This window comes from Mauremys mutica, chromosome 3, assembly GCF_020497125.1.
Source record: "Mauremys mutica isolate MM-2020 ecotype Southern chromosome 3, ASM2049712v1, whole genome shotgun sequence".
In the NCBI taxonomy this organism is placed as follows: Eukaryota; Metazoa; Chordata; order Testudines; family Geoemydidae; genus Mauremys; species Mauremys mutica.
In genome coordinates this window covers 205552396-205577014 of record NC_059074.1, presented here as the reverse complement: position 1 = coordinate 205577014, position 24619 = coordinate 205552396, and the positions used below count along the sequence as shown (strand labels likewise).

Here is a 24619-nt window from a genome sequence, read left to right as displayed (position 1 = left end):
TTTTTTTAATTCTTATTTACAACACAAAAACAAGAGAGACATTCAATGAAAAAAACGGTTACCCACCTTTCATAACTGTTGTTCTTTGTGATGTGTTGCTCATGTCCATTCCATTCTAGTTGGGTGCGCGGTCACATGCACAGTTGTCAGAGATTTTTGCCTTAGCAGAATCCGTAGGTTTGGCTGTGGCGCCGCACTCGTGTCGGTATATTAGGCACTGCCGGCCCTATACCCTCTCAGTTCCTTCTTGCTGGCAACTCCAACAGAGGGGCAGGAAGGCAGGTAATGGAATGGACATGAGCAACACATCTTGAAGAATAATAGTTACAAAAAGTAGATAACTGTTTTTTCTTCTTCGAGTGCTTGCTCATGTCGATTCCATTCTAGGTGACTCACAAGCAGTATTCCTGAGGTGGGCTCAGAGTTCATGGCCATGCAGCTTGCAACCCTGCTCTACCAAAGCCAGCAATGTCTCGGGTCTGCTGGGTAAGTGCGTATTGATGTTTCACTAGGCCAGGTTGCACAGGTGAGCGGGAGGAGGAAGGGCGGCGATGACTAAAACTCATGTCTCTGTTTCTTCTCCGTGCAGATCCCTGCCAGAGCTGCCAAGGCCTTGGAGGCAGGGATGGATGGAACTGCTTTCTCATCGATTGTGGCATATGCAGACCCAGTGAGCGGAGGATGGCCTGAGTGTCCTTCAGTCTGTGCAGCTTTGCATCCATTTGTGCTGCAAAGAGTTGGTTCCCATCAAACGGGAGGTCCTGGATGGAGGACTGCATCTCCTGGGACAGGCCTGTGGCTTGAAACCAGGAACTGCGCCTCATGACCACTGCCAATGTGACCACCCTTGCAGCCAAATCAGCTGCAACCCAGGCCATTTGGAGGGAGCATCTTGCTGCTCATATATCCTCCTCAACTAGCGCCCTAAATTCTTGGGCTGAATCCTGGGGCTGGGAATCCTTGAATTTATGGAGGGAGTCCCGTAAGTTGAAGTTATATCTCCCCAGTAAAGCCTGGTAGTTCGGCATCCTGAATTGAAGGCTGGCCGTTGAATAAATCTCTTTCAAAAAGGTCCAGCCTCTTGCCCTCTTTATTTTTTGGGGGGAAGGGGTAGAACTGGTTTGCCCTTGTCTTTCTTTCTCGTTGGCTGCTGAAATGACCAGCGAGCCCAGAGGTGGGTGGGTGTACAAGTGTTTGAAACCCTCAGCTGGGACGAAATACTTCTTTTCAGCCTCCTTGGAGGTGGGATGGGAGACAGGGTTTGCCAGAGGGTTTTGGCTATTTTCAAGACCCCCTTGTGCACTGACAGTGCAACATGTGTGGGGGCAGATGCCGAGAGCACATTAAACAAGGTGTCTGACTGCTCTGTAATCTCATCCATCTCCAGGCCCAAGTTCGTGACCACCTTTTGAAGCAGAGTCTGGTGCTCCTTAAAGTTGTCCGGCGGGCTGGCATGAAAGGCTCCCGCAACCACCTCATCTGGAGATGAGGACGACTGGACCACTGCAGGAGGCCCAGGAGCATCACCACCAGGAGGGAAGGAGGTTTTGGAGTGGGCACTTGCTTCTCCACTCTGGCATCCGATTGTGTTTTGCAATGAAGAATGATGTGAAGGGGGCATCAGCATAACTGGCATACACCACGCCCTCCAATAGGGCTACTGCACCAACCACTGGCCTTGCTGCCAGGATGGCATTGCTGCGGTTGACGTGGCCTCAGGTGACAACTCGCACCTGTGCCACCTTGGCAAGGGGTTGAACTCCCTTTCTGTGCCGGAGGAATTCCCTTCTGGTGACCCCGGTGGGGCCGTTGATGCCTGAGTCTGATGGCTAACCGTCGCCGTGGGTGACGTAGCGACACAGCCGTGTTGCTAAAAGCTGCGTTGTGTAGACATAACTTACTAACTATACTAGTTAACAGGTACTTACTAACTAACTACGGTGAACAAACTGTTTACAAGACACTTGGAGCTGGAAGAAAGAAGAGAACTGCTAACCACTTGCTAGGCAAGGGAAAGGCCTGCAACCAACTGAGAAGGCGTAGGGCCTAATATACCGACGCATGAGTGCAGTGCTCCCGAGGGCTGACCCTATGGATACCGTTAAGGCAAAAGTCTGACGACTATGCACGTGAGCGTGCACACATCTAGAATGGAATCGACATGAGCAAGCAGTTGAAGAAGAATAAAAAGTTAGTAAATTCAAAACTGATAAAAGGAAATGTTATCACACCATGTCTACTTAGACCGTGGAACTCATTGCCACTGGAAGCAGTTGAGGCCAAGAATTTAGCAAGACTGATAAAGGTATTAGACATTTATATGCATAGCAAGAATATCCAGATTATAATTAATTATAATGAAAAATTTGGAAGGGTTATTAAACCTCATGCTTCAGGGCTTAAGCAAATCTCTAATAATTAGGGATCAGAATGAGACCTATGAGGGGTGTCAGATTATCCCACATCTGCCAACTGTGGGATTCTTGCTCTTTCCTCTGAAGCATCTGGTGGAATATAACACCCCTGGTGTCAAGATGCAGGATTTTTCTAATCAGCAGTCCCATTGGGGCCAATTGCCCACGGGGCCCTGCGGAGGATTCCAAGGGTATAAAAAGGATGTGTGTGGCCCCATCTGCCATTCAGTTACTTCCCTACTTTTGGAATTCTTTACCTGAGACTGTAAAGAAAGGGGAGGGTGGGCAGGTAGTATGAATATTCAGAGAACACTCTCAAGGAACAAGTTAATGGTAAGCAACCTCTCTTTCGTCTTCAAATGCCCTCTGCATATGCCCACTTGTGGGAAATTAGCAAGCAGTTCAGCTCCCTAGGAAAGCGGGCTGAGGCGTTCTAGGCAAATGAAGACTATAAAACTGCCAAAACTAGCATCAGTTGCAGATGGCAGTCCAAGAGTGTATTGGAAGTGGCCACTGTTTCACACTCCCACATCAGACTGTAGTGAGGGACATTTCCCTCCTCCCCCGGCCCCCGCCATGTACATTTACGGCTTCAAGCAAGAACTTTACAAATTCTACAAAAAACAGGAGAGCTGCAATGGATGCTGTCTTCAAATTAGTTGAATACTTTTGATACATCTGGGTGAATGAATACTTGGCATATCTTAATAGGAATGTAAAAGAAATACAGACAGATAAAAGGCCTATTGAAGGTAGAAATGGAGATGACTTGAGACTGAAAATGGGGATTTGAGGGTACAAATTGTCACAATACCATTTCACATAGGGACTACAAGTTACAGATAACTGGGTCATGTGGTTTGTGTCTCAGTAATTCTGGGCAGTAGAGAAAAATCCTTTCCTCAAGTGCATGGTGCGAACGATACTCTGACAACTAGCAGACCAAGAGCTTTGAGACACAAGGCTCCACCCCAAATCAAATGAGACACTGGCACAAGAGGACATATCTCCTGGGCAGATATATGTATTCTTCTACCTTGGGGTACTCACAACACAACAATCCTGCCACAAAGAACTCCAGAGTCATTTGGAGCAGCCATGAAGGTAAAGCAGCTGCCTTAAGCAACCCTTGTGGTACATGGAGCAATCCTTCCAAAATCTAGGATATTGCCAAGTGAGTGAGGACTGTTGACCCAAGCATGTGAGGGTAGAAGCTGAAATCACAACCCAATCAATCTGGATGAACTCATATCACAATTCTGAATGTTTGAAGTGCAATAGATTGGTTGGTCAAAAACTACTTTTTTGATATAAAAAAGAAAAACCACACTAGACATCTGAAAAATGCTCTCATCAATCACGTCAGCAATCTAGATGTCAGAGTGTTCACCCAACATGATTCAGGATCACTGGAAATTTGGATCAGGCCTTAAATGCAGACAAATTATAAGTAGGCTTGGAAGGATTAGATTTTTTTATCAGTAAATGTTGATAAACATCAATTTCATCATACACACACAAACTGACAAAAAAATTCCATCAATAATCAAAATTTACAGATAGGCAAAGTAAGAAAAATTTTGCTAGAGAGCTTATTAGAGTTTAAAGCTAAACATTTTGCACTGATGTTGATGATTTGTGTATTAACAGTTAAAAAGCTTTATCTTTTTTAATCTCAGTCTCGACTGTCATTAAATAATTATTGTCTGACTCCAAATCCCATTGTCTGATCTCCCATAATTTCCCACAACTGTGAAATTTTAAGTGATAAAAATCAGCAAAAAAAATGCTTAACCTATAATTTTGCACAACCATGAAAATTTAAATTGATAAAAATAGCAAAAAATGCTTAAAAATAAGCATTGACATTATCCATCAAAATTATTTAAACAAACCAAATGCTGCCAAGTCTAATAATAAGTGAGGAGAAGAAGGACAAATTCAAAAAGGCATGGAAGAGGCTGGGTGAAACAAGGATTGATCAATAATAAGAATAAGCAGTTACAGAATGAAGATATGAACACACCTTGATGGTCCCACAGAGTTTTTAACGTAGGTGACATGGCAGATGCGAGACTTTGGAAGAATGTTATTGGGCAGAGACTAGTGACTTGGCATTAAGATTTGGAGAAAGCATTCCATCCACATGGGGTGGCATGGAAGACAACATGGAGGCTGCAATGGGAGAGGGAAACGAAGGGGGCATGGAATTTGGCACCCTGGCACAGCAGAGGCACTGCAGAAGGAGATAAGAGTTCCTATGATGTATTTATGCTTCTTCATACATGAAAATATTTAATCAACATAGTATTACTAAAGGAATACTGGTAGGTCTAAAATCAGACTTACCAGCTGTGTAATATCTATGGAGAGGGGACAAGAAAATTGTACGTTCCAGTATGCTGCCTGCTACCATGCACGATGCTCTACGAGCCACTTTGTCCCCCGGCTGGGAAGGCAGGAGGCTGCAATGAGACACTTCTCTGGAGCAGACTCAGCTCCCCGGTGTCTGGGCTCTCTCACCCAGATGACTGAGTGCAGAGCAGAGCCTTGCCAAACAGGGATGGGGCAGGGCCAGGAGGAGAGGAGACACAGTCCCGGATGTCAGCAGCAACTACAGGAGTACTCTCTGGGGTCAGAAAAGCATGGAGCTGGGAAGTGACCATGGCAGACTCATTGCAGGCAATGATGTTGGAGGGACAAACAGAAAGGGAGAGACAAAAGAATAGGTGAGAGGGGTTCCATCGAACAATAGGGGCACTTTGAGGGGAGGAAGGGGGAAAGAATGAGGGAGTGTGGGGGAGATGGAGGGGAAATGAGGGAGTTGGTGGCAGAACAGACTAAGGGCTCTGTGTGGGAGGGAGGGCGGGAGAAGGATAGGTTGAAGGGACAGAGGGATGGCTGGGGTAAGGGAGAGGGAAGGAAGAATGAAGCATTTATAGGGAGGAGGAGGAGGAGAAATTGGACAAGTTGCTAAGAGGAGGAAGGAGGGGCGAGAGGGAATGTTTGGGGAGAGGAAAGGGTTTATAGATTCCAGGGGTAGAGAACTGGAGCCTCATGAAGGGCTTCCCCTCCAACTTGGTGCGCAAACTTACTACACAAATGGGGAATGCATGCAAAGCAAAGACATGTCAAAATGGTCATGTGACTGCCTGTAAGTGCATATCCTGAAACTTAGACTCATACAAGTAGTTCTTAGTCAGACAACTAAGCCAACCGATAGGTAAGTGTTAAAGGCCTGGCCCAAATAGTGCAGTGCTGATATTGTATTTTAATGGCAGTCCTGAATTTAGAGGGCTGATACATATTTCGTCGTGGTACAGAAAATCTATTTAAAATAGTTAGAATAAGGGTAGGTTAAATTTTATGCATATCAGTATTAACACTGCAATCTTACAATCTGACTTGAATTCAGTTTCCTAACCACATTTAGATCACTATAGGTAGGAGTACTGCAAATATTTAAACAACAGAAGTATTTTAAGAATGATTTTGAAAAAATAATTAAAACTATCTGTCATTCAACAGTGAATAGCAATTTGTATGTCTGTTGATTTAAACACTTCTTTAATCCAAATCTGTTTGTAAATCTAAAATGGTTTTATTTGGATTTTTAAAAAATCCCTCAGATTAATAAATGAATGTTAAATCTTCTAGGTACACTGAAATCTAGATAAACCAACCAGGGATTAGCTTGGTCTGATTATCTTTGCGGGCTGGGCAAAAGGAATACAAAGCATATACTTACTGTACATTGCAGTTTAAATGGTCTTGTATTAGTCGTGAAAGAAGCACATGTTATAGGATCTGGGTGGTCACCTTCATTCCACTGTGCCAATATACTGTCATAATAGACACACACATCATTCTTTGACAATGCCTCTTTAACAGCTTTTTCAATTGCGTTGTTGTTAAGGCAAGTTACATTTGAGCTAAGTGGTGGCTGCACAAGGTGTATGCGAGAACCATGAATTCCAAGAGATAGGAGGGTTTGTGCTGTGGAGTAAATATCAATGGTATTCCCATAGACAATGACATTCCCTGGGGGAAAAAGGAAAAAAATTCTAAGACACACAACAACAACTCTATCAGTGTAACTCAGACGATGATAATACAGAATTGCTCTCTTTGACCTTATCGCTCTGATGCGATGAAGCAAACAATGCTACCTAGCAACAGTAACTAAGATAATTTAGTGAAGAATCTGTGCAAAACATCCCACAAAGTAGGCAAGTACTTATTACAGAAGTATGACATGCATTATGACCCCAGAACTTAAACTATGTTGATTGAAAACCTCTAAAATAAAAATCTTGTATCTTGCCCTTCCTTTCCCCTCTGTCCCTTTCCCCCATTTTGCTTATTTAAAGCATGTATTAGAGACACAGGATCGAAATCACAACATATGTATTTTCTCTAAAAATGTAGAAATATCACGTTAACAGGAAAATACTTTTTTTTTTTTTTTTAAGTTTTGAAAATTACATAGAAATGGGTCTGGATTGTCCCCTCTTGCAGCAAGAGCTGCAGGAGTGGACTTCAGGAGGGAAAATCATCATGAGGAATCCTTCACAGAGATTTCCTCTCGTCGTCCCATCAGTGGGAGAAGGGTGGAGGCCTCTTCCCTTGTGGGTAAGTATGTGTGGCCCACCTCTAGACCTGGCAGATCTCTGGAGAGCTGCAAGAGGTCTGGGCAATCAGAGGGAGGTCCTGTGCCTCTGTACCAGCTCTGGCTCCTGGTGCCTATCCCTCTGCCAGCTCTCTGGCAGTACAGCTCCATTTGAGCCATGCTAACAGGGGGAACCAATGGGCTGCAGAGGAACTCAGGAGCTCCAGAACAGCAATATAAAGAGAAGGTACTATAGCTTGTGGCCGTAATTTTTCAGGTACGGTCCATAAAACTGGAAGGAGAAGGATGTGCATACCGCAGTGCCCCCCCCCAGCATGTCCAGTCTCCATCTCTTCCCTCAGAGTGAGGATTCTGGACACCACAGTGGGGGTTCTTCTGCCTAATATGGGAAGAGGGGGAATGGTGTGGCAGAAGAGTCTTGAGTCCTCCCTACGCACAGAGAACTGGCCCATGGTTTGGTGTTCAACAAAAATCTGTCGGGAAAACATGTACTTCAAAGGAAATCAGAGGGTTGAAACAGTGCAGCCATTCCAACAAGGCAGTGGTTTTCAACCTTTTTTCATTTTCAGCCCCCTAAAATAATTTCAAATGGAGGTGTGGACCCCTTCGGAAATCTTACACGTAGTCTGCAGGCCCCCCAGAGGTCCGTGGACCACAGGTTGAAAACCACTGCAATAAGGGATTACATTTGAAATACGCAGAGAGGATGGCATTGGCTATCTTGGGGTTGCATAAATTTGAGAATAGAGTTTGGCCCCATAACTTTATTCTCTATACACAGTTGGCTTGATCTTGCTTTCTGGTAGGATTTATTTTTCTGCATTTCAGTGCATGGGCCAAGGGTGCTTTGTTTTTGCATTGAGCACTGTGCTCATGTGAGGAGGTGAGTGAATGACTGGAATAGACAATCTCTCTCCTGTACAGTTAACTGGTGCATCCATCTTGACATTGACATTTAAGTGTCACTGCAAGCAAGAGAATCCCTACAACCTACATCTTATTATTCCATAGACTAAACTGTTTTTACTGGAAGCATGTGATGCTGACACTTGCACAGTGCTGTAGTGGAGGCTAAGAAGGTGTTATTATACAAAGCCCTAGCTCCAAAGAATGCTAATATCAAAATGGCTAACGGATAAGGGAAGCCATTTTGATTGTAATGTTATCTTACATTGTTTAGATTAGTTTCCTGTAGATGCCAAATAAACATATTTCTTCATAGTTTTATGAGAATGCAAAAGTATTTCACCATCAATATAGATTCTCATGAGTGGTGGGAAACATTTTTTGCTGAGCACATGAATGATCACTGGGAAGGAACACGTTTATTTGCAATTCTGGGATTATGACAATAAATGGCAAGAGACTTCCTTATCTTTCTAAGTTTAACATAGAACATTAATTTACCAACTAAAAATAATGGGAAATTTGACTTCTGGTGTACATTGTAAAATATTCTTGTTGAGCCATGATAACACTTTTATTTTTTCATCTTTTTTGCCATGACATCTATTTGTGGGCCTGAAACAGCAATATTGGGCTAGTATACAAGACCCAGAATGAAAACAACAAGGAGTCCTTGTGGCACCTTAGAGACTAACAAATTTGTTAGTCTCTAAGGTGCCACAAGGACTCCTTGTTGTTTTTGCAGATACAGACTAACACGGCTATCACTCTGAAACCAAGACCCAGAATGGGAAATTAAGAAGTGAGATCGAACCATCTTTTTCACTGTCCAGGCTAAGTGCAATGGAAAAAGAAAATAAAGACAACAATGATGAAATGTGAGTTTTGATATTTTCATTTCTAATAAATCTAAAGTGTTATTAGTAATGCAGGTAAAGAATGTGGGTTTGCTGATGCTGAGTGTGTCTCATATTTCATTTAGAATTTTTTTAATTTGTGGGGAGGTGAAAAAAGCTGCAGAGGATGCAGTGACTATAAAACAAGAGTGAGCAATATTCACTGATAATCAATCCAGCAAAATATTAATTCTCACTCTAAGGCAGAGGTGGGCAAACTACGGCCTGTGGTACCGTCCTGCCCGGCCCTTGAGATCCTGGCTGGGGAGGCTAGCCCCCGGCCCCTCCCCCACAGCCTCAGCTCGCTGTGCTGCCAGCGCTCTGGCATAGGCGCCAACTTTCTCTGGCGCCGATGGGTGCCCACGCTCCCCGCCCCTTTCCCCGCCCCCGCCCCCACTCCATCCCTGCCCCTGGCCCTGGCCCCATTCCAATCCCATCCCCAAAGTCCCCGCCCTAACTCCACCCCCTCCCTGCCTCTATTGGATCCCTTCCCCAAATCAGCTGTTTCGCGGCGCAAGCCCTGTAGGATGCGGCAATGCAATCGCGGAGGAGGCGGAGACAGAGGTGAGCTGAAGCAGGGAGCGGGGCAGGGCCACGGGGAGCTGCCGGTGGGTGCTGAGCACCCACCAATTTTTTTCCATGGGTGCTCCAGCCCCGGAGCACCCACGGAGTCGGCGCCTATGTGCTCTGGGTGATGGGGCTGTGAGCTCCTGCCGAACAGCGCAGTTGTGAGAGCCACCGGGTCTAGTGTATTAAATTGCTCCCCGTAGGAAGAGCACCAGGACTGGCAGCCGTAAGTAGTACATGGTAAGCAGCACATTCCTATGGGGAGCAATTTAGTACACTACATTCGGGTAGGGAAGGCTGTGCCTCCCCAAACAGCTTGGCTCCCGCCCCCTATCTGCCCCCTCCCACTTCCCGCTCCCTGACTGCCCCCCTCAGAACCTCCAACCCATCCAACCCCCCCTGCTCCTTGTCCCCTGACTGCCCCCTCCTGGGACCCCCCGCCCCTAAACGCCCCCCCCCGGAACCCTACTCCCTATCCAATCCCCCCTGCTCCCTGTCCCCTGACTGCCCTGACCTTTATCTACACCCCCATCCCCTGACAGGCCCCCTGGGACTCCCACACCTATCCAACCGTTCCTGTTCCCTGTCCCCTGACTGCCCCCTGGACCTCCTGCCCCTTATCCAACCCCCCCGCTCCCTGCCCCCTTACCATACCGCTCAGAGCACCAGGAACTGGCAGCCGTAAGTAGCACAGTCCTACAGGGAGCAATATAATACACTACCCTGGCCCTCCATATACTTTCAGAACCCCGATGTGGCCCTCAGGCCAAAAAGTTTCCCTACCCCTACTCTAAGGCATTCAAGTCTGAGAAACCCACATATCCTAGCAATTTGGTAGGCCAAAATGTTTAGAGGAAAGGTCAGCTGCTGTAATATATGTTGGCATTTCTATATATGCAAGATCAGAATTAAGCACTGGGTTACTCAAGAAAAAATAAAAATCTGTTTTATATAGTAACATTAAATGCAATACATTTGATTAAGGAAAACATTGTTCCTTTACTGACCTCTGTTAAATCAACAATTTATGGTTTCTGCTTATTACAATATTAGTGAATTTAGATTACAGTGCTTGTACTGTAGGAACTACAGATATTCATTATAGACTAAAATTATGTCCATCAGACAGACAGTAATTCCTCAAGATGTTTTTATTATTTAACTGCATGAAAATGCATCTGTGAGTAAACATAATAATATTCAGCGGAAAAACAGGAATCATAAATAAAGACCATCACAGTACTTTATCATTTAATATTACATGCCCGTGTTCCACGACAGAGCATTCTCATCATTTCCTATAAGTGGAAATACAAGATTTCTATGACCCCAGCATAACCCAAATCCTTTCAGCTTGGAAAAATAAAGACCCAACCATATTAGACAGAGCAACAGAAACCCTGCTCGGTGATTTGTGCACTGGAATTTTAATGCTACAGCATGTCTTCAAACATGCTTTTAATAAAGCAGTAAACTGTCTTTACCTAAAGAGGAAAATAATTGATCCATTTTGGGCCATTAGAGAAGTTTTGTTCTTTACTTTACAACCATCCCACTTTTTTATTTTCATGGAAAGTGGAGAGGTAATAGCAGATGAATTTCAATTAATTTCAATTAGAGTTATAATAGGCTACAGTGCATTAGGTTGCTGGATTTTATCACAGAAAGAATGTTTACTTACTTTATAGCAAGTGTGGTTCTTTGAGATGTTCTGTACATATGGATCCTACTTATGTAGACGTGGGATGTGGTAGACGTGGTATATCTTGACTTTAAGTAAAGCTTTTGATACTGTCTTGCATGACCTTCTCATAAACAAACTAGGGAAATTCAACTTAGATGGAGCTACTATAAGGTGGGTGCATAACTGGCTGGAAAGCCATTCCTAGAGAGTAGTTATCAGTGGTTCACAGTCATGCTGGAAGGTCATAAGTTAACGAGTGGGGTTCTGCAGGGATCAGTTCTGGGTCCAGTTCTGTTCAATAGCTTCATCAATGATTTAGATAGTGGCACAGAGAGTACAATTATAAAGTTTGCGGATGATACCAAGCTGGGAGGGGTTGCAAGTGCTTTGGAGGATAGGATTATAATTCAAAATGATGTGGACAAACTGGAGAAATGTGGGGTGTGTGTGTGTGTGTGCGTGTGTGTGTGCGTGTGTGTGTGTGTGCATGCGCGTGCGTGTGTAGTCCACCGGTTTGACGATGACATGTTCATGCTCCCTCTTTTTGTGGATTCTGGAATGACTCTGAAGTCCAAAGTGTGATGCTCATGAGCAGATCAGTCAGACAAATTCACTGGTGAGTGCCTTGGGAGCTATAGCAGCAGTATGACACTTCTCCCTTGCAGCTAACCATTGATTATTTCTGTCCTCTTCAAAGGCTTGGAAAGCTCTGAGTGTTGTGTGTCGCCAGGCTAATCTACTTAACGCAGCCTTCTCAAGATTATTTGGTTTATTGTACCAAAGTGTATGCTGTTCTTGTAGTGCTTTCCAGGGAACACCTTGATTCCGATGTCCTTGTGCCAATTCTCCATAGAAAATTTTTCTGAGGAGTCGATGGTCAGGCATCCTAATGACATTTCCAACCCAGCGTACTTGGGATTTTATCAGTATGGCCTGAATGCTTATGGCATTTGACTTTTGGTAATGCCATAAGCATTTGACTTTTGGTAATTTTGTCCTGCCAGCGGATCCCCATAATGGTGCGCAGAGACTGCATATGGAAGGCCTCTAGCTGTTTGATATACCATTTGTATGGTGTCCAGGTCTCTCAGCCGTAGAGGAAAGATGTGAGCACAAAAGCATTATAAAGTTTTATTTTTGTTGAGAGGGCTATGGTGTGTGATTTCAGGACTTTGCTACGTAGCTTTCCTAATAACTGAGGACAGGTCCATACTCACCGCGCGGGTCGACGCGGTGAGTTCGACTTCTCCGAGTTCGAACTATCGCGTCTAATCAAGACGCGATAGTTCGAACTCCCCGCGCGCTCCGGTCGACTCCGGAACTCCACCACTGCGAACGGCAGTGGCGGAGTCGACCTTGGAGCCGCGGAGTTCGACCCCGCCGCGTCTGGACGGGTAAGTAAGTCGAACTAGGGTACTTCGAGTTCAGCTACGCTATTCGCATAGCTGAACTTGCGTACCCTAGTTCGACCCCCGCCCTTAGTGTAGACCAGGCCTGAGAAGCTTCTGTATCCTGTTCGTGATTCTTTGTCAAGAGATCCATCACTGGAGATGTTGCTGCCGAGATAGGTAAAACTGTGAACTTGCTTTAGTTGGTTTCCACTAATGGATATGCTACGGGATATGGCATGGAGAGTTTTCCAGGCTGATTGCGAGGCCAAACAATTTTGATGTTTCAGCGAAGCGATCTACAATGCACTGGAGATCTCCCTCTGTGTGTGCTAGGCGGGCACAATCATCCGCAAAGAGTGCTTCTCTTATTAGTAGTTCTTTTACTTTTGTTTTTGCTTTAAGCCTTGTTAGATTGAAGACTGAGCCATCGAGTCTGTATCTGCTGTATATGCCTCTGTTGAGCCCATCTGTAGCATGGTTGACAACTTGGGTGAAGAAGAGGTTGAACAGTACAGGGGCAAGGACACAGCCTTGTTTGACTCAATTTGAAATAGGAAGGGAGTCAATGAGATCTCCATTAAAAAGTACCTGACCTTTCATCCTCTCATGAAATAAACAAATGATCTTTACCCAAGTTTTGGTGGGCAACCAAGTTTGCTGAGGATCATCCACAATCCTTCTCTATTGACTGTATCAAATGCTTTTGTCAGATCAATGAAAACATGATGGTATTTGTAATTGTCAGGCTATGTTCTGCACACTTAATTAGGAGTAGGAGTCCATTTTCATTCATTTTTCCCATGCCATTTTCCCCAATGACTCCTTGCCAGTTGTTGTTATCTTTACCTACTCTTGCACTGAAATCTTCTAGGATGATTAGTTTGTCACTTTGTAGTGTTGACTTGATGAGAGATTCGAGATCAGAGTAGAACTGTTCCTTAGCATCATCAGGGCTTGTCAAGATGATGGTAGCAAATCATGACTTATTTAGCAGTAACCGGAGTTTCATGAGTCTTTTGTTAATGCCTATTGGAAAGTCTTCAAGACATTGCAAGAGTTTGGTCTTGATGACAATTCCGACTCCATGGATTCTTTGTGTGGTTCTTTTCCCTTCGAAAAGAAGGTGCAACCCCCAGCCAGTTCTGTAACAACGCCCTCATCTGCCAATCTACTTTCACTGAGCGCTTCAAATACCAGGCTAGCTCTTTTGAAAGGAGATGACTGAACATCTAGAAAACATGACCTATGAGGGAAGATTGAAAAACTTGGGTTCGTTTAGTCTGGAAAAGAGAAGACCGAGAGGGGACATGATAACAGTTTTCAAGTACATAAAAGGTTGTTACAAGGAAGAGAAGAATTGTTCTTCTTAACCTCTGAAGATAGGACAAGAAGCAATGGGCTTAAATTGCAGCAAGGGTGGTTTAGCCTGGACATTAGGAAAAACTTCCTAACTGTCAGGGTGATTAAGCACTGCAATAAATTGCCTAGGGAGGTTGTGGAATCTCCATCATTGTCTAACCTGCTCTTAAAAATCTACAAACACCTGTCACGGATGGTCTAGATAATACTTAGTCCTGTCATGAATGCAGAGGACTGGACTAGATGACCTCTCAAAGTCGCTTCTAGTCCTATAATTCTATGTTGTCTACTCCCCAGTACAGGAGCCTGGGACATTTTCATTCGTTGTGTCTACCAGGTGTCGCACACGTGCCATGTATATCCTTCACACACACCCCTCCTGAGGGCATAAAGGGCACAGAGACCCCAACCTCCAGTCAGTTCCTTCAAACAGCCTTAGGCAGTGAACGACACTGTGTCCCTTCTGTAGTTTGTAGTTAATTTGTTTATAGTTAGTTGTAGTTACTATTTCATTTAGCCGTTGGTAGTAAAAAAGAAGAGGAGAGAGCAGATCGGAGCAGGGGTTATGACAGGGCCTTGATCTCCTGGCTTCATGTCATGCCAATCCTATGGGGAGATTATCCCTCTGACAGACGTGCTTGACACATGTCTCTACTGTTTGGGTGAAGAACACAGCCCATCACTTAGGTCTTGTCTACACAATGGGGTAATGCGCTCAACACAGATGTGATTTCTAAAGTGCGCCGTGTTGCGCATTAATTGGTCCATACACACCAAAGGTTGCCTAGTGCACTTTAATGTAGTACTTTTTCAAACAGCACTCTGTTAAAGCACACCAGCAGGGTCTACATGGACCAAAAATACTTCTTCGCTCCTGGCTCATCCTTCCAGTGCTCCAGTCACTAGAGTCATGATATCGAGCTCAGGAGCAATAAAGAAATAGAAAGAGACTCTACAAAAATCCATCAGAGCAGTCAGGGATTCCTGCTGTTTGAGGACTGAGACATTTAGACTCCAAGCTGGCTTTCCAACACCAAGTTCATCCCCACTGCCGGGTAAGAGGAGGGGATCCTCAAAGGAGCCATTGCTGCCAGCACAGGAAAAAGTGGGACCGGAATTCTCAGTGCTACATCATAGTAAAAAGTCAGCACAGAGATCTTCATCAGTAACGAGGGCTAGGAGTGCAAAGATACATTTATTACACTGCACCATGGCACCAGGTTTATTGGCACTGTCCTCCAGAGCGCTCAGCATGATCTATTCTGGCTTCTTCTTTGTTGGCATCCTCATTAGTCATTAAATCTGACTTGGCACCAGTGGTCCCAGCCTCTGAAGATTCTTCAACACAAAAGGAAGACAGCAATAGCACCCTCAGTACAGATGCCTCTTCCACAGGGGCGGCTCTAGGTATTTTGCCTCCCTAAGCACGGCAGGCACGCTGCCTTCGGAGGCTTGCCTGCAGGAGGTTCCCGGTCCCGCGGATTCGGCAGCACGCCTATGGGAGGTCCGCCGAAGCCGTGGGACCAGCGGACCCTCCGCAGGCATGCTGCTGAAGGCAGCCTGCCTGCTGCCCTCGCAGTGACCGGTAGAGTGCCCCCCGCGGCTTGCCACTCCAGGCACGCGCTTGGCGTGCTGGTGCCTGGAGTCACCCCTGCTCTTCCAAACAATTTCTCAACAGGGAGAGGTTTTATTTGTGTCCTTAGCAGATCTCAAGGTTACTCCAGAGCCTGAGCCACCAATTGTGGAGAACCTGAGTCACCTTAATTTTGGTGCCAGCTAAATCACTTCTGCAGGAAGAAACCAGGGTTTCTTGTGGTGAAAATTTCTCTGAGACAACATGGCAGTACAATTAAGGATGTGAGCCCACTCAAATCCTACAATCCTCTGTTATGGCTCCAACATTAGTGGTTTTTTCATCCAACAATTCTGATTCCTCTTCAAACTCTGACAAGAGTCCCCACCACCACTATGGAAGGCATATTGATAATAAAAAAAGAAAAAGAAAATCAGGCAAAGATATAGGAAAGAACCTCCTGCTACATCTAAGGATTTTAACAGAGGAACAATAAGAGTCTAGTGATGAGGAAATGCCTATTAATCAGATAGAGCCTTCTGATTCTCTACTGTTCTTCTTCCTCGACTGATGAAAACATTTCACATGTTGTACCAGTATCAGTTTTTCATAGATTCATAATTTCCAAGGCCAGAAGGGACCATTGTGATCCTCTAGCCTGACCTCCTGTATAACATAGGCCATAGGACTTCCCGAAATAAATCCCTAGAGCACATCTTTTAGAAAAACATCCAGCCTTAAATTAAAAATGGCTAGTGATGGAGAATTCACTACGACCCTTGGTAAATGGTTCCAATGTTTAATTACACTCTCTGTTAAAAATGTGCACTTTACTTCCAGTTTGAATTTGTCTAGCTTTAACTTCCAGCTATTGGATCACGTTACAGCTTTTTCTGCTAGGCTGAAGAGACCATTATCAAATATTTGTTCCCCATGTAGGTACTTATAGATTGTAATCAAGTGACCCCTTAACCTTCTCTTTGTTAAACTAAATAGAATGAGCTCTGTAATTCTGTCACTATATGGCAGTGTAGTGGGGTGGACTGCCCCACTCCCTGTGAGAATGGGCTGCAGCAGGCCAGGGCACCTGCGCAGACAAGGCTTATTGTGAGCCAATCAAAGGAGAGTTTATTGAGAGCCAATCAGGGCCCAGATTAGAGACAGCCAATCAGGGCCAGGCTCAGGGGTATATAAAGGCTGCCCAGAGCAGGAGCAGTCAGTCTGTCCCAGGCCTTTGACAGGGGAAGGTCAGTCTCCAGGGGAGGAGATTAGCACCGCGGACAGCGCAGTGCTGGCCAGGCTCAGGGAGGCTAAGGAGCTTGAACCCGTAGCCTGCCAGGCTGCAGGCCCCTGAAGGGAAGGGCCTAGCGGGTGCAAGGGGCCGTAGGGGAAGCGGCCCAGGGAAACAGACAGCGGAAGGGGAGAGAAGGACAGTGAGGCTGACGCCAGAGGGTCCCTGGGCCGGGACCCAGAGTAGAGGGCGGGCCTGGGTCCCCCCCTTCACCCCTTGCAGTGCACCCAGCCATTGGCCGTAGGGAGCGGCCATCTTGCTACGCCAGATCCCTGACAGGAGGGATTAGACTCAGAGGGCGATTGCATATAGTGACTGAGGTGTGGGACTGCTGAGCACTGACCCCCCCGGAAGGGGGCGCAGATGGACTAAGGGGCACTGCCGGAGGGCAGTGGCCTCGAAGAGGACGCCGCCGAGCACGCAGCAATGCGGGTCCAGAGATAACAGAGGACAGAACGACGGACGGGACACCACCAGGAGGAGGCGCTCCACTGGAATGAGCTAATTCCCAGAGTCACCAGGAGGAGGCGTCGCTGGGGTGAGTCCCAACCCGTTACAGGCAGGTTTTCTAACTCTTCAGTCATTTTTGTGGCTCTTCTTTGAATCCTCTCCAATTTATCACCATCCTTCTTGAACTATGCACACCAAAACTGGACACAGTATTCCAGCTGCAGTCATACGAGTATCAAATACAGAGGTAAACTTACCTTTTTACTCCTCCTTGAGATTCCCGTTTATGCATCCATGAATCACAACGGGAGCATCTGATGCTGGCCCTGCTTGACAGCCCCCACGGGAACCTCCGGGCCCTTGGTTGAGAACCACTAGGCTAGACTACACCTTTAGGGAACTCCAGTTGTAACAATCAGCTAGTATACCTATCTCTAAAGATACAGTTCCTCCTCCTAGCTCTATATAAGTTCTGATCAGAAACTATTAAGTGGTATAATGTGAGCCCATTTTATTTCTTTTTCTGTAGAGGAAGGCATGATGATCCCACATATTTTCTGTTGCATACACAAACTGAACTCAGCACCATGTATGTGAAATCTAAGAGGCTCTCAAAGAAAATATAAGGTGTATTTTAGTCTAATTTTAATAATTTGTGAGCAATAAATGGAGGATCTACTGAAGACAGTTTGAGACAACACAAATGTGATGATATAGAGATTCACACAAATGTGCGACTTTTACAGTTTAATAGAAAATATAGTACACAGGCAATTCTGTCTGAGGGGCTGTAACTAAAGATGATACTCAGCACTGAGACAATAGCGTTTGAAAAAATATCCATGCTAATTCTTTTCTCTATAGGGCTTTTCAGATCAACATATTTTCCAAAATAACTGAAAAACATGTTTACTAATTAAATTATTCTTCAATTAGTTAATTAATGATTCTAGCCAGGCTTTGCTTTTAGGACATTCATTTTGTGTCATATAATAATTATAGATAATTAAGTAATCTCAAGCCATTTTTCCTAGCAAAATATGCTGGATACCCAAAAACAACAACAAATTGTAAATTAATCTGGAAAACAAAGCGTGACAGATGAAAGATTTTGTTAGAATTAATTAGGCACTAATTATACATTGGAAAAGGAGAAACAATAAGCCTAAATTCATTTCTGAAAATGTGCATGTTTACACTAAAATCCTTACCGTGTGAATTGATAAAGTTTTCTTTTAACCAGTGCCCTGCCTTTAAGCAGTCTTCATCATCAGAGAGATTAAAGAAATTGGTAGGAACTTCTCCAGTATATCTTTGTTTACAGCTGTGTATGACTTCCCTGTTAGTCTGAAGTTTACTGATCTCTGCTCCAGTGGGACATGGAACCTGACATAAATATAATGCACATATAATTGATAACTGTTAACTGAGACTTTGAATAACAATGACACAAAGTATCTGACAATATAAAAATTGCTACCACTGTAAAAGTCTGATTCATTTTGGACATATAATTTGTAATCAACAAATCACTGGTCATAAAGAGAACAGATGAGTGTTACTATATCTAATTTTCGGTTCCTTGCAGGATCTGTGAAGCAATGCAGGATTTTGAAGAAATTAGCTATTTTTTTTGCCATGTGTCTATGCACGCGCGCACACACAATACAACACACATCATATGCTTACATTTATCTTCAAACACAGTCAATTAAAAACTGAAATGACAAAAACCCCTCAATTCTCCATTTTACAGGAATTGTCTTTTACCGCAATTGTTATTGGCTCCCATCTTCAGGCAGGCTCTTCATGCTTTGCCCTGCTCTGGCTGTGCAGGGCAGCTGGACAGCCTGTGAGTTCAGCTATCGGAGGATTCTCCTGCGGTAGGAGAATCCTGGGGTGGCAGAGGAATATTAGTGCAGTTCCACACCAGCACTCTCCTGATCTCCAGCAAAGGGAGTCAGGGCTGCCCAGAGGATTCAGGGGCCTGGGGCAAAGCAATTTTAGGGCCCCCTTCCCTTAAAAAAAGTTGCAATACTATAGAATACTATATTCTTGTGGGGGCCCCTGTGGGGCCTGGGGCAAATTGCCCCACTTGCCCCCCCCCCTCTGGGCGGCCCTGTAGGGAGTGTGGCTGAAAGAAGATGTGTCTTGGGTTTCTCTACAACCTGATTATCCCAGAATGCCAAAATAATCTCTTGACGCTGAGGACAGCAGGGCATAAATTAGAACCAGAGTCTAGGTCAGTCCCAGTATGAAGAATGCTAAAAGCTACCTTTGATCTCCCTTCCTTTGTTCTTGCACAAGAACAGCTCAGGTAAACAACAGGATTTGGGCCATTGTTTATAACAATATTTTCAAAAATACCTCTTGGAACTCTGAAAGGGTTTCACCAGAAAAATTACATTTGTGACTATCACTTTTGTGGAAACATTCTGCTAAACAGCAAAATTGCTGGCAATGGTATAAAACTGTGCTTCATTTCATGGATATTGCTTTTTGTAATGAGTTATATACAATGATCAGTATGCAAAGCATCACAGCCAGTTTTCATAAATGAGAGAATGATGAATGTTAAAAAGTTCCACAAGAATCTTGCAATTGCAACTGAACAGCCTTAGGGGGGTAAAAGTAAAGAAGATGATCAAGAATGGCATGGTAGAAAATAGAATTTGAATCTCACGTCACCCTGTTCAAGCCAGGTGTGCTCTGATGATCCAGAAATAAACACTGAGAGGAACTGGCTGTAGGGGAAATCCATAGCTGTGGAACTCCCACAACTCTTAATAAGTGTCCATTTAAACTAGTGGTGTTAGGAAGTGAACATAAGAAAATGAACAACAAAAATGTGAATAATGTACGGACTAAAAGGGATTTCACAACAATTGGCTACCAGAATTGTACAAATATGCAGATAAAGCATCTTGGTAATTATTTGTTTAACATGCAGTTAGAATTTTCACAAGTAAAATTTTAACTACAACAAGCTCTTTTTTCCTTTTCACAGCAAATCTAAAATTTCTAAAATTGGAGCAATTCTGTGTGAGAGGGCTACAATTTTTTGTGTGTGTAAGATAAAAATTACAGGAAAGTTTGAATGGTATAACATTACTATTACAGTAATCAATTAAACCATGATTTTACTGAAGAAAGAAAAAGCAAATTGACTATGATTATGAAGCATTGGGCAAGAACTGTCCAGACGAATGCTCTCATTGGCCACTTGGCTTCATGTGACCTAGCCACATGAAACACAGATATGGCATCTCCATCTTATTTATCCAGTAAGGAAACATTCTGCCACTTTCATTCATACTGAATAGCATCTTAAATCAGCACACCTATTGAAATCAGTGCCACTACTTGCCAAGTAAGGTACAACTCATAAGGGTGGCAAAAGCTAGCCCTACGTAAATAAAATAGAAATTGGATTATAAAATACTTCTCCCCAGCTTCTGTACTTTTAAAAAATCTTAAGCTTTTTAACAGCAAAGGCAGATAAATTCTGCATTTCCCCTTCCTCTCCTTATTTTTCTCTCTCTCCCCTCCAGCTTAGCTACTGTCCCCAACATGCTTTGCAGGTGGTAGGGTGCTTCCAAAAGATGCCTTTCACATTGTAGAAGCTGAAGAGGGAGATCTAAACAAGTTCAGGGTGCATTTTGGTTTAACTTTTTGGTCCATCTGTCAAACTGTGAAAATATTTAGCTGTTCAAAGCGACGTTCTACTCTGAAAAGCAACTATGTAAAAATGGTACTTTTTTACTCAACAGCTCTGTTCCCTGTGTGCATTCCTGACCTCACTGAGGGGTTGAAGACTCACATCAATGTTTATGACTACGGGGACAAGCGCTATAAAAAAAAGCTAAAAAACATTCAGTCACATCTGCTGATTTTAGTGACAAAAATAGGTTTTTGATGCATTTTACCTAAAAATCAATTAGTTACTGGTGTAAACTCATTGAAGGCAATGCAGCTGCACATGTGTGACATAGGGCACAACTTGGTTTTAGAATCTTATTGCCCTGTGATGATACACAAGAAAAAGAACCCAGTGTGGCTGGCCGAGTCCAAGATGCGTATGCAGGGCTGACAGATAGCATGAAACATCATTTTATTTACACCTGAGCAGATTTAATATGGAAGTCAGAGGCACAATAAACATGGAACCCCACAATGCCCTTTTTAGAGTCACTGTTGAGAGCAGAACTGCACTAACGGTACAAAAGGGAAAGCAGCCCAGCCACACACAAAGGGGCATGTGTCAGGGACGGAGCAGAGCTCAGCCCCATTCTGCAAATTCTCACCATTAGGGACCACAGTCAGGTGTAGCAATTTAGAGCTGCCCCAGCACTGCTTCAGCTTACACTGAGGCCAAAACCACTGCAGCTTGAGAACTGGCCTCAGATGGCTCCCCTTCTCTCCTGTGCTAAGGCTCTGGCCAATAAAGTAAATGCTGTATGACTTCACTGCATAACAAACAGAATCTACATTTCCAATAGAAATATATTTCATTTTATGCTTAAAGGAAGTATTTGTTACTGTAATATATGCCTGTGGGGATTTAGGAATATTATTATATTCAGTTGCAATTCTCTCAAGCCTTGTGTATGCTGGTGGTTTTTACAAAAAAATTCCCACCAATGCTACCACGGGTTTAGCTGGATATAAGCCCTAATGCAGATAAGGTTTCCATGTCTGGACCTACTTTTACTGCTATGTTAACTAAACCTGCTTTGCAGCAGGTTTAATTGTCACGGTAGTAAAAAGCCTGGAAGCTGCCAGAACCTTCTTCATCCTCCAGCTCCCACCTGCGCGATCACTGGTGGAAGTTTTTGGTAAAATTGCCTTGTCTACACACAAAAATTAGATCACTTTAACTATACTGGTTCAGTTAAAGCAATACAACCCCCCAGTGATGAGGCAGTTATACTGATATAAATGTGCTTATACCAGTATAGCTTATTCCCATACAGGATGTGGAATAAACTATGCAGGAATAAAGTACCTTTATAGCGATGTAAATATGTCCCCACTAGAGGTTGTATCAATTTAACTATTTTGGTCAAAAATCATACCCCTTACCAAAAGTCATGGTCGTAATGCCTAATTCTGCAGTCCTTACTCAAGCACAATTCCCAAGGAATTCAATAACAGTTTTCCATTAAGGACTGTTGGATGAGACCTAAATCCTTTTATAGGGTGACAGACCTGCGGCTGTTGGCCTTTGGTAACAGACTTGCTGTGGACTTCTCTGCTCCTATGCTCACTGTGACAGATAAGACAATTTCCTGCATTACCTGCGATAAACCTTCCTGAATAAAATTTAACCATCTTTGGAGTCTATTGTACTAAAAATGCAAAGGTTATGTAACATTGCGGGCCAGGATGACCAAAGGATTATATTGGACAATGCAGCAGAAAAGAATGATCTTTTGGGGCAACACATGTAAAGTGGATTTACTGGGAGATATCTAGGGGGGAAATGCAAATTCCACCCTCCACAGCACCTCCAGTTATGCAAAAGTCCAACCCATTGAAGCTATACCATGAGGACAGGGTGATTGTCTGATCTTGGGATCCTGGGAACAGGTAATCGGCAAAGGCCCAAACTGTATAAAGTAGGAACTCACAGACTCATGGGGGTGATTGTTCTGAGCTGAAGCTGTTATGAATTTGTAACCACTGCTTGGTGGGGTTTGATGGACTGATCACCTGCCAGAGCCCTTGTTGGTGTTGGGGTGTACTATTGGGTTATCCGGGAGAGGGGGCGGGCGGAAGCCCGCCCCATGCTAACGGATCCCCCCCCCAGCCTAAGGGGAGGATCCACAGGGCCACGGAAACCCACTAAGTGCGGGGGACAACTAATAAAAGAACAGGGACAGGAGTGAGGTCAAAGGGTCATAAGGAGGGAGCCTGATGGGGACACTGAGCAGAGAACCCCGGACAGCGCCCACTGCTCCTCGAAGGCGTCAAGGGAGCCAGCGGACGCCGCCCAGAGGAACTCTGCCCGGAGACGTGAGCGGACGAGGGACCGGAAACAAGCCCCACAGTCGCAGGAGTCTCCGTCGGCCAACCTCCTCTCCCTGGTCGCGTGGATGGCTTTTTTGCCAGGGCGAGGAGGAGGTTGACCAGGAGGTCCCGCGACTTTGTGGGGCCACGGATAGGGAGTGCATGGATAAGGAGGTGAGGGGAAAAGTGCAGCCAGAAACGTAACAGAATGTCGGTGAGGAGCCGGTATAGGGGCTGCAACCTGGCGCACTCTAGGTAAGCATGCGCCAGGGTCTCCCTCACGCCGCAGAAGGGGCAGGTGTCCGGGACAGGGGTGAACCGCGCCAAGTACACGCCCGTGCTCACGGCCCCGTGAAGGAGCCGCCAGCTGATATCCCCGGCGGGCCTCGGGACCAGGGTGGAGTACAGGCTGGCCCACCGGGGCTCCTCACCCTCCACAGGTGGCAAGAGGTCCCGCCACTTGGTGTCGGGGCGGGACACGAGGGCGAGGAAGTGGACGGTATGGAGCACGAGCGCGTAGAGTTGTTTCCTTGGCGCGGTTTGGAAATGGACCGGCTGCAGATCGTGCAGCCGGCTGGCGGAGAAGGGGCGGGGGGGCCGGTCGGGTCCACGGGGCAGGGGCCCGATGAAGAGGTCTGGAGGGCTCGGGGTGGAGGGTGGACGGGGCGTGCCCTCGCGCAGGACCCGGTCGAGGTAAGCCCGAGCAGCGGGCGGCAAAGCGGCCTTCACCTCCTGTAGTACGAGCCGGGGAGTACAAGGTCTGGAGAGCCCCATCCGCCGAGCGAGCGTCAGGGGATCCAGCCAGTCTCCCCGGTCGTAGTCCAGGAGGTCTCCGACCCTGGTGGCTTCTGCCAGGACCAACCTCTGGCGCACCGCGGGGGACTCCGCCACCTGCACACGGAACTGAGGGTTGTGTAGCAGGGGCTCCGCGAGGAGGTCTGCCCCCTCGGTGGCCGCCACGGACCTGGTCGCAGAGAACAGCTTCCAGGTCCGGAGGAGGTCCTGGTAGAAGACCGGCAGCCCGGAGAGGTCTCGCGGAAGGCCCCTCGGGTCGAGATAAAGGAGCTGCCGGTCGTATCGGAGCCCTCGGAAGCGGCGCAGGAAGGCGTGCGCCAGGGCTCTCCATGCCGGACTACCCGCACCATAAAGGAGCCTCTGCAGTGCCTGGAGGCGGAAGACGTGGACCTGAGTGCGGAGGCACTTCAGGCCCTGCCCTCCCTCCTCCAGGGGCAGGTGGAGCACCCCTGCAGGGACCCAGTGCAGTCCTGGCCAAAAGAACTCCAGCACCACCCGCCGGAGGTCGGTCAGGAACACCGGGGCCGGGACCAGGGTGTTGAGCCGGTACCAGAGCATGGACAGGACCAGTTGATTGAGCACCAGTGCCCTCCCTCGGAGGGAAAGGCACCGGAGGAGTCCTGTCCATTTCCGGAGCCGCTCCGCCACCCTGCC

At 45.6% G+C, this 24619-nt stretch overlaps 1 protein-coding gene across 6 annotated transcripts in view; it reads right to left on the bottom strand.

Moving 5' to 3' along the window:
* Window positions 1-24619, bottom strand: part of CFAP61 (cilia and flagella associated protein 61) — a 232812-nt gene that overhangs the window by 55029 nt on the left and 153164 nt on the right. For all 6 annotated transcript variants that reach the window (XM_045008887.1, XM_045008889.1, XM_045008888.1 and 3 more), the window contains 2 exons: window positions 18373-18547; window positions 6163-6455 (listed from right to left, as the gene is read on the bottom strand). In XM_045008887.1, the coding sequence (XP_044864822.1) occupies window positions 6163-6455; window positions 18373-18547 (468 nt within the window). The remainder of the gene's footprint in view (window positions 1-6162; window positions 6456-18372; window positions 18548-24619) is intronic.